Below are 9,900 nucleotides of genomic sequence, written 5' to 3'. Positions count from 1 at the left end.
TTAAAAAGGATTTGAAATGTTAATCATGTCAGTATAATTTCCACACTTTGCTGTAAGAAACTAAAGAATTAAATGTGCCGCTTAAAATTGCATATAGATTTAATATATTATTTCAAAAAATCATAAGCAGATTATAAAGCTATGAGTTGTGAACACCTTATGTGTGGCTAACTGGGGTTTTATTTTATAGAAAATTTAAGTAAAAATTAAAAATGAGCCCCTTAACTATGGATTATAACTACAGTCCTAGTAGGGAGACGTACTTTTTTTACCTAGTTATGTGTAAATCATTATTTATTGAAAAATGGAAGAAGAGTCATGGGGCGAAAAAAAGAAGGGTGACATAGGATATGTGAATTTTGTAAAGAAAAATCTTTTCATATAGCAATGATATCAAATGCAATAATTTTCTTGAATAGTGTATGAGGAAAAAGATCTAAATAAAATTGTACATAACAATGAGAGACTCAGCCCAGCTGCTACCAAGAGACATTTTCCTACTGCCTCCTGGAGCCTCCGTTTCACTCTCCGATTATTTAGTTACTGCACTAAGTAACCTTCCTTCAAAAATTGTGTTTGATGAGGCTATTGCTCCTAGTGGAGTCTTAGTTCAAATCTGAAGCACTCATGAAACAGGGTTTCTCAGAATCTGTTCATTTCCTATAAATTTTATGTCTACATCTTGGTGTTTTAAGCATGTAATCCTTTAAGAGACCTCCTTGTCCTGGCAAGGTAAGAAACAGGCCCACCTGTGAACTTCAGATGGTTTTAGCATGAACAGCATCTTTAATCTGGTGATAGTCCTTTTCCCTTCTTTGGAACAACTGATGTATTTCCCTGAACCGATGTAAATCAAGTCTCAAGTCGCCAGTGATGGCAGCTTGCAAATTGCTTAAGAATTTCTGAGGTCCAGACAAAATCCCATGGAGATTAGCTTCACGCTGTGCAGTATCAACTAAAGGGCAATTTTTGACATTATACTCATTTTATTCTTTATAATGCTTTTTGAGATGTAGGCATGCAGATGTGACGGAGAAATAAATAAATGAACAACAGCTTCTCAATGTCTGTCCTAAAGTTGGGCTGAAACAAGACTAACGTTTCAATTGAACTTTGACAAGTAGAAAGAAATGCTGCAATTATTTGTGTTTTTAAGCACTGCAAAAAGACACGTGGGCTGTCTTATAGCAATTACACAGGATGTCAGCAGGAAGGCATAGACCTTCTTACTCACAAGAGTTATTTTTTCCTTTGTTCTACAACTTTACCTGCCTAGATGAAGACTCCTGTTATACTGCAAGCTTATTGAAGTAGTAGGTTTGGTCTGCTTGTACCATACAAGTGGGTATTGGTCCAATACCAGGTGTCTTAGTTCCTACCAGAATACAAATACCAAAGCAATTAATGATATGGCTATATGTTGTAACTAGAAAAGCCAATGCAGCTTCTTTAGCCCAGTGGATGCCATGCCTGAAACAGCAAACTCTGAACGGACTTGTGATGTTGTTTGCTTTACACTGGAGTACTGATAAGTCACTCTGGTATCATCCTGGGAAATAAATTCAATCCCCTGGTATACGGAGTGAGTCACATCTTTAATAAAAGTAGGTAAAACCCATTTCAGATAAAGCATTGCAAGGGTTTAAAGAATGAAGGAGAAATTATCTTTGCAAATGAAATTTAAATCATTCACAGAACCGAAGGTTCAATAATAATGAAATCTGAGAATCTTTTCTTTCAGAACAATAAAATGATCATGTACCCTTGGCGTCCCGAAACAAAGGCCAAGTCTTTTTTTTTTTCCCCTTTCAGGATCAATTGTTAAAAGTGTAATGCAAGCTGAAATCGGTAATGTACTGAGTTAAATTCAAGACTGGTTATATTTAACAGGATTTGCTCTGCTCCCGAAGCCGGGGGGAGGTGGGGGACGCTGCTCTGCCCGCGCCCGTCCCCGCCGCCGGCCAGGCTCCCCCGGGACGCCACCCCGCCGCCGGTGGGGGGGGGAGAGGGTGTCTGCTGCCTCACGGTCCGCCTCCCTGAAACGCACACTTGTCGAAAATCACCCCATTTTCAGGGCCTGGTGGGGAGCACCGGGGCAGCGCGTGGGCCCTACGGTCTGCCACACCGTCCCCTGAGAAACGCCCACGCTGGTTCAACGCCTCGGGGTGCTGCAGGCAGGCTCTGGACGGGGCCGCCTCTGCCAGGGGGCCGCTCCTGCCGGGCCGAACCGGCCTCCTGCCGGGCCGAACCGGGCCTCCCCGCAGCGCCGCTGCCGCCGCCCCGTTCGGCGCGGAACTACAGCCCCCGTCAGCCCCCGCCCAGGCCCGCCGTACCCAGCAGGCCGCGCGGCGCCCAGCGCTGTCGTGGCGCTCGGCGGGTGCCTGAGCCGGGCGGCCGAGCTGAGCCGCGGCCGCCCTCGCCCCGCCGAGCCCCGCTTCCCTCAGGCGCTGTGGGCTCGGGAGCCCTTCTCCTCCTCGCGTTGTTCTTCCTTTTCCTCCCTCTGCAGTCCCGGGCACAGCGATGAGGCGCGCGGGGCTGGGTAAGCGCGGCGGTGCGGGCCGGGCTGGGCCGCTCCTCCCGCCCGGGCTGGCGGGACGCCGGCGGCAACCGCGGGCAACCCCCCTCTCCTGGTGCTGGGGAAGGTAAAGGGGAGGGGAGCGGAGAGGGGGAAAAGCTCGGCGGGGCCGGGCCCGGGCAGCCCGTGTTCTCGCGTGGGCCGCGCTGTGCTTGGCCCGTGGGAGCCGTGCCGCAGCCGGCTGGGCCCGTCCCGGCCGTGCCCCGGTGGGGGCTCGGGGTCCCTGCGTGGGGGGGGCCGTGCCGAGGGTGCAGGCGTGCTGCAGAGCCCGGGAGCCTCGGGTGGGAACAGTATTGTGTCCCTGCTGTCTCTCTTCGCTTCGTAGGTCAGTGGGATTTGGGATTTGTGTTTAATTGTGCTCGTGAATGGTTCTAACGCAGTATTAGCGTGAGCCATGTTCCATGGATGGACAGAATTGACAGTCTTCAGTCAAATCCTTCCCAGATTCTCAGCTGTTCAATTTTAGTACTTCTGTATGTTTTATTGCTGTGTTTGGGGGGTGCGGGAGCCCAACTGCTGACCATTTATTACAAATATAATCCGATGCAAAAGCAGAAATCTTTGTAGAGTTCCTGCTGAGTGTTTTGAGAAGCTTAGGCCACGTTTTTCAACCAGCAGCCACGTTGACAACTATAAAGAAACTTTGAACTCCCATGTCATGTTCTAGAAAACCGTGTAGGTGCTGTGACCTCACTGTAAAGCTCAGGTGATGATTATGCTTCAGAAGTTTATGACTGAGTTTTGGTACTTCTAGAAGGTGAATATTTAGGGGCTGTTAAATGCCATGTGGCTGAGCCAGGTGTGTCTGTAACACCATCCTAGATTTGCTTCTACGCTTTCAATTTCTGTTGTGTAATAGTTTTTCACAGGATAAAAAAGCCATGGATACACTTCATATGAGATCAAGAGAGGTGTTGGGGTGCTTATCGTAAAAAGGTGGGCATTTGATAGTACTCTGATCTTCAGTCCTTTTCTTTGTCAGACCAACAGCTTGCTCTCGGGTATGAACTGAGAGGGGTTAGACTGAAGGCCATCCACCTCAGTATGTTATTTCTGAAAAAGTAGAGAGATGGATGTTTATGGAAGGAGTGCAGGGAAAAGAGCATGCCTTCTTTTCACATGACTCTGGCAAACAATGCCTTAAGAAACTACTTCTAAAAAAATTGTGCTGGAAGGCAAAGCAGAAGACTTAAATGTCCCTTATGGCTGCAGCCAGCTGCAATAGAACTTGCTGCTTTCCCTTGACATTTCAACTGTCAGTCTAGAATTCCTTTTTATTTAGTAGGCTGGAAACAGAAGCTGGGCACCAGTGCTTCTGCTGTGGGCACCAGCTACCTGGTAGCTCTTTTTTAGCCTGTGATTATGTTATGGTCAAGTCCATATTACATGTCCTGTCAATGAACAGTGTTGCAGGACAGCCCATGGAACTGCCGTGCTGAAGTTTCTGTCCTTACTGTGAACAGTGGTAGCCAGGCTTATACCTAGTGCTTTCTATTACATATATAGAAGTAGCCATGCTGATTTAAAAGCTTTGGGGCAGTTGTTCATGTCTGTTGTGACACAGTCTGTGTAATAATCATAGGTATGGTATTTTGGCCTGAAGCTATATGGTAATATTAACTTATATTATACAAACATATTCAAAATTGTGCGTCACTTTGTAGGAAGTATTTATTGGTAGAATAAGACAAAGGGAACAATTCTGAGTCTCTAAATTATGAGTTTTTTAAGTCAGCTTTCCACACTTGGCATTGATACTTTTGACTGGGAGAGGACTCTCACTGTGATGAAATGGGAACATACATTTTACCCAGTCTTGTTGAGACTTTGTCACTAGCTTAATTTATAGAATAATATTAAAACAGTTTATAAGGACAAACTAAAAGAGTGTGATTAGTACACTTAAAGAACAGCTTTATGGGTTAATATAAAATGATAGCTGTTATGAAAGTAGCATCATAAAAGTAGCTGGGTGAAAAACTGGCTGGATGGCCGAGCCCAGAGAGTTGTGGTGAACGGAGCTAAATCCAGTTGGTGGCCAATCACGAGCAGGGTTCCCCAGGGCTCAGTGTTGGGGTCAGTCTTGTTTAATATCTTCACTGATGATCTGGATGAGGGGATCAAGTGCACCCTCAGTAAGTTTGCAGATGATACCAAGTTGGGCAGGAGTGTCGATCTGCTTGAGGGTAGGAAGGCTCTGCAGAGGGACCTGGACAGGCTGGATTGATGGGCCATGGCCAATTGTATGAGGTTTAGCAAGGCCAAGTGCTGGGTCCTGCAACGCTACAGGCTTGGTAAGAGTGGCTAGAAACCTTCCCAGGCGGCGAAGGACCTGTGGGTGTTGGTTGACAGCTGGCTGGACATGAGCCATCAGTGTGCCCAGGTGGCCAAGAAGGCCAACAGCATCCGGGCTTGTGTCAGCAATAGTGTGGCCAGCAGGAGTAGGGAAGTGATCATGCCCCTGTACTCGGCACTGGTGAGGCCGCACCTTAAATATTGTGTTCAGTTTTGGGCCCCTGAGTACAAAAAGGACGTTTAGATGTTGGAGTGTGTCCAGAGAAGTGCAACAACTACCTGAAAGGAGGTTGTAGTGAGGTGGGTGTTGGTCTCTTCTCCCAAGTAACAAGCGATAAGACAAGAGGAAGTGTCTTCAAGCTGCATCAAAGGAGGTTTAGACCAAAAGGGTTGTCAAGCATTGGAACAGGCTGCCCAGAGAGGTGGTAGAGTCACCATCCCTGGAGGTGTTAAAAAAAAAAAAAAAAAAAAAGTGTAGATGTGGCACTTGGGGACATGGTTTAGAATGCATGGTGGTGTTGGGTTGACAGTTGGACTTGATGATCTTTAGAGGTCTTTCCTAACCTTAATGGCTCTATGATTCTTTTCTATAATTCCCTCTTTTAAAATCTTAATATTACTTGTGCCAAGCACACAATGAAACAGTTTGAGATGGAGCTTTATCTGTGAACGTGGTTGGTGTCTCTCTTCTCTCCCTTTTTCCTCAAAAAGAAAAAAGGCACCCAAACACGGGAAATCTTTACATTGCCTTGAAGAGGAATTAACCGAAGGCATTCAGATAATCTTTAGCGTGGCATCCTGACTAGCCATATAAATGTTGATTAATGTTATGGTTGGATTGCTAGTTGAATTAATCTAGTAGGATCTTTGTGATAAAGCTTATGACAGTTCTTTTCTGTTTACCTTTCTCAGTCTTGGTCTCTCTTCTTTGGTTTAAAATGTTTGATTTGAGGCCTAAGACTGACTTTTGTCTAGACAGCACACAGTTTTAATTCTCCTGTGCATGTGCTGCTGTCCAACTGTTGTCTGTAGGAGATCTTTATTAGAGGCTGGAGGAAGCGAACATGTGGAGCTGAGGAGCTTTCATTCCCTTCAGCTCCGCTTACTTTGCTGAGTAACTTGTCTTGATAACAGTCCTGAAGCTCCATCACCCAAACAACAAAGGCAGGAGTGGGAATAGAACTGCAGAATGGTGACAGAAATGGCAGTGCTCTGCTTAGACGCCTGGCTTCTCATCTGAGTTCTTTGTTTGTAGAGCAATACATGTAAGGATCAGAGTATGTTCTCTCCTTTAAATGTGGGTGTGATCAAACAGTATTTGTCTTTGTTGGGAAAGTTGAGATCATTCTCTATTCTGAGTTAGGCTTACTGCTCTATGTAGTGGCCTCGGTGCTCCCTTCACACCTCCATGTAATGCCTAGGTTGATTTCCACAGAAGTAATCTGAAAACACTATGTGGGGAAAAATTTTATAGTATTAAATTAAAACGATTCCTCAGTTTTCCATCTTTGATCTGCATGTTGAAAGATATCTGGCATATTTGAAAAAGGTTGAATCTTTACCTCAGAAACACACAGCGCCTCTGCCTGGTTGCCGAGGGTGCCATTAAGGAAGTGCATTTTTAGATGGAAAGAGTGCTGTTCCACGTGTGAAGAGAACCTGCTCCAGTGGCGTTTTCTAACTATTGACTCTTACCTTTTTAGGCGATGGAGCACCTACTGGTAACTATGGCTATACCAATAGTGGATACAGTGTTTATGAAGAAGAAAATGACAGGTTAACAGAAAGTCTCCGTTCAAAAGTCAGTGCCATTAAATCAGTAAGTATTTAATTATAGTGGTATTGTCACATTTATTAAGTTAAATTATATGGACCAGTGAAGTAGCAGCCTTAGTTTAAAACATAAATTCAATACAAGAAGGAATTATTGTCAACCAAAATGCATATTCATTTGTGTAACTGATTCTTCATTTAATTAGATTTTTAGCTAGAGGTGTCCTTTTTTGCTTATATTGAGGACAGCTGTAGTGTTACTTCTGGCTTATTATCCTACAGAATGAATTACTGTCCCTGCAGAAACTAGAAAATTTGACTTTAGGTCAGTAAACTGGCACAGGTTCGTTTAAGAAAATGGACTACTTGTTTTTGGTGGTGTCATTGTGGCTCATCAGCTTCTGCTGTATCTGCTGATAAATCTGTAATGTGAAGAACAGCTGTTAGAAGTAGCATGCTAATATACTTTGAAAGAGAAATTTCTTGTTTTAATGATTCCGATTCCTTCCAGAGATTGAGGACTTCGTTCAAGCAAGTCTGACTGAAAGACAGCTCTTTGAATCAAAATTGTGTGCGTTTTTTTCTTAACCTAAGATTTAAAAAAAGACAATATCTTAGCAATAGGTGTGGTATCTATGTATGTCACACAAGCCAATGAATTCCTAGGCCTAAATTCATTCAAATACCTATTGTTATAATATCCTGTTGCTTAAAAGTAATTTGTTTGGTCTCAAATAGAAAATAAAACCTTAGGTTTAAATGAAGAAATTATCCACCTAAAAAATTTAGAATAAGTTAAGGAGGTAAAAAGAAAAGCTTTGACCTTTGTTACAGAATTTGATTTCTTGTCGTCTTCTCTGGTATTTTATATTTCAAATCAGTGACCCAGGGTATGTTGATAGTGCCCCATGGAGTAGCATGTGTGCTCTTTCTGCAGTTGCATCTTTTACTGCCACGTAATGATCTTGAGCATGCAATAATTTTCAGATAATCTTCCTAGAAGTGTCATGGTGCACACTTGACTTGATAATAGATTGTGGTGAAATGCAGTAGTAGGAAATAATGAGATCTAGGTTGTGTCACAAAAAACATGGGGTTTTGCTAATCCAAAGCATTGGGGCCTGGAGCGCATTTCTGTCCCTTCTAGTTCAGCTGGTTGTTCTTAGCAACACACTGGCCTTGAACTGTTATGGAGGAAGAGCTGCTAAGAAGCCTCAGTGGGGGCTCTCCCCTATTTCACTTGGGAGCTGCTTTTAAACTGTGATTCTCCTGGCTGGCCCCTGTCTTTGCTACGTTGCAGCTGTGTGGCATCTCTGTGCCTGGTCTTATACCTCCCAGAATCCAACCCTAATGTGAAGACTTGACTTTCTGGCTTGACCTTGGACCTGTCTCACAGCTGTGGATGTGCTGGGTGATCACCAGGCTGTTGCTGACCCTGGTTACTACCACGGGACTGACTGTCACTTGCGTACTCAACTTGATTCCTTGTCCTGCTGTGCCCTTGCTGTTTCACTACACAAAGCAGAGAAGGAATAGACAAGTTCACGAAAGAAATTCCCGTTTATAGCATAGCAGCAACTTGTCAAGAGAGATGTGTTAGCAGGTTACAGGCGTCAACTCCAGCAACACCGAGTCAAGAAGAGTGGTTGTGGTCCTTTGTGCTGCGTGCCAGTAGTTTTAATTACTTGTTCCAGGAAACGGGTAATTGCTACTTAGATTTGACTACATCTTGACTTTCTGAAATTCCCTGCAGTAATTCTAATAAGGAATTCTCTGTTCAAGGAGAAAAGGGGAGGAGGAGCACTGAGTACCTTCGGTGACTCTCTAGACTCATCTAGTAAAATGACAAATATTTAGTTCCCTAAGGGTTATTGACAGAATACTGTGCATGTTATTTTGTTTTTTTGAAAATACTGGGTACTGTGTTCACATTTTACCTGGGCGAATGCTAGTCATGTCACATATTTTAGACTGGTTTCTCTATGTATAAATGATTACTGATTTTGTTTTTGTTTTTGTTTTTTTTTTTAATAGCTTTCCATTGAAATTGGAACAGAAGTTAAAAACCAAAATAAAATTTTATCAGAGATGGTAAGTGTTTAGTGACAATCTTTCTTTAGATACGGGTCAGGATTAAGAAGTCAGTAATGTAAAGCGTTCCTTTAGTATGGACGTTTGTATTAAAATGTTGACAGCTTATTGTTGACTGTAAAAATGTCACTAATTCAGCGGCAATATTTCTGTTTAAAAAGATAGATGTGCAAATGTATTACTTCCAAAGCACAATGAAGGTCTTTATACTTCCTATTTGTTTCCAATTAGCAAATGTAGAGTATTAATAAAAAGGCAGTGCTATATTTAAATGTGTTTAAGAATAGAAGAGGGAAGCAAAAATTAAGGAAGTCAGAAATGCCTTTTTTTGCTTGCATCCATCTGGATAAATGGGTGACAGTTTTGCGTGGTTAAATTTTAGAAACTGCCTCTGAAGTAATTTTAGTTTTAGAAAAATTGAAAAAAAAAACCAGGTAAAACTACACTTAGCAAGCTTTGGGGGTAATAATTTTTTTTCCTCAGATTAACATTTTTGGTTTTGTTCTTTTGTTTGTTTTTAAATGTAGGATAATGATTTTGACTCTACGGGTGGACTTCTGGGTGCAACTATGGGCAGACTGAGAATACTCTCCAGAGGAAGCCAGACAAAGCTATTATGCTACATGATGCTCTTTTCATTGTTTGTTTTTTTTGTAATATACTGGATTATTAAACTGAGGTGATGCATGTTACCTTTGGTTTTAGATTGTGTACTTTCAACTATAAAGCAGTCTTAATTAATGAAGACATGGATCTGAAGTGGCATGTTCTGTTGATAAAACACAGTGAAATTGTAAATTGCATTAACTGTTAATGCAATGTTATATAGTTTTCTTAATGTATCGGATTTTTTTCTCATCATCCCCTGTTTTGGGGGGATTATATGTAAATATGCAGAAACTGCTGGCATAGTAGGTTGCTTTTTTAGGGGAAAATAGTTTTTAGAATTGATTTTAAAAATAGAGAAAACAACAGTTGTTTGGATATGAAGTAATTGCAGAATTACAAGGCTTTCTCTTTCTGTGTTTCGTTTTGGGCCATGCTCTAAATTAGAGCTCCAGTTTCAGGCATATAGTAATTTCCAGGTTGCAAAAGCATGAAGAATACTTGGATCTTTCTAAATTGGTTTTATCTGCGGCTTTTTAAAAGGCTGGCCTGAAGCTAAC

At 42.6% G+C, this 9,900-nt stretch overlaps 1 protein-coding gene across 1 annotated transcript; it reads left to right on the top strand.

The window, feature by feature from the left end:
- Positions 1-2,146: 2,146 nt before the first annotated feature.
- Positions 2,147-9,426, top strand: BET1 (Bet1 golgi vesicular membrane trafficking protein). The gene is made up of 4 exons (XM_075082849.1): positions 2,147-2,539; positions 6,574-6,689; positions 8,678-8,734; positions 9,262-9,426. Exons 1-4 carry the CDS (start codon positions 2,521-2,523, stop codon positions 9,415-9,417), a joined length of 348 nt encoding a protein of 115 aa, XP_074938950.1. The 5' UTR covers positions 2,147-2,520; the 3' UTR covers positions 9,418-9,426.
- Positions 9,427-9,900: the final 474 nt, after the last annotated feature.

Source organism: Phalacrocorax aristotelis, chromosome 2 (genome assembly GCF_949628215.1).
Source record: "Phalacrocorax aristotelis chromosome 2, bGulAri2.1, whole genome shotgun sequence".
Classification (NCBI taxonomy): domain Eukaryota; kingdom Metazoa; phylum Chordata; class Aves; order Suliformes; family Phalacrocoracidae; genus Phalacrocorax; species Phalacrocorax aristotelis.
This window is presented reverse-complemented; position numbering and strand designations above follow the sequence as displayed.

Coding starts and splice junctions, on each gene's coding strand:
- BET1 (XM_075082849.1), top strand. Junction 6,690..8,677: donor AAGTCAGTGCCATTAAATCA/GTAAGTATTTAA, acceptor TTTTTTTAATAG/CTTTCCATTGAAATTGGAAC. Junction 8,735..9,261: donor ATAAAATTTTATCAGAGATG/GTAAGTGTTTAG, acceptor TTTTAAATGTAG/GATAATGATTTTGACTCTAC.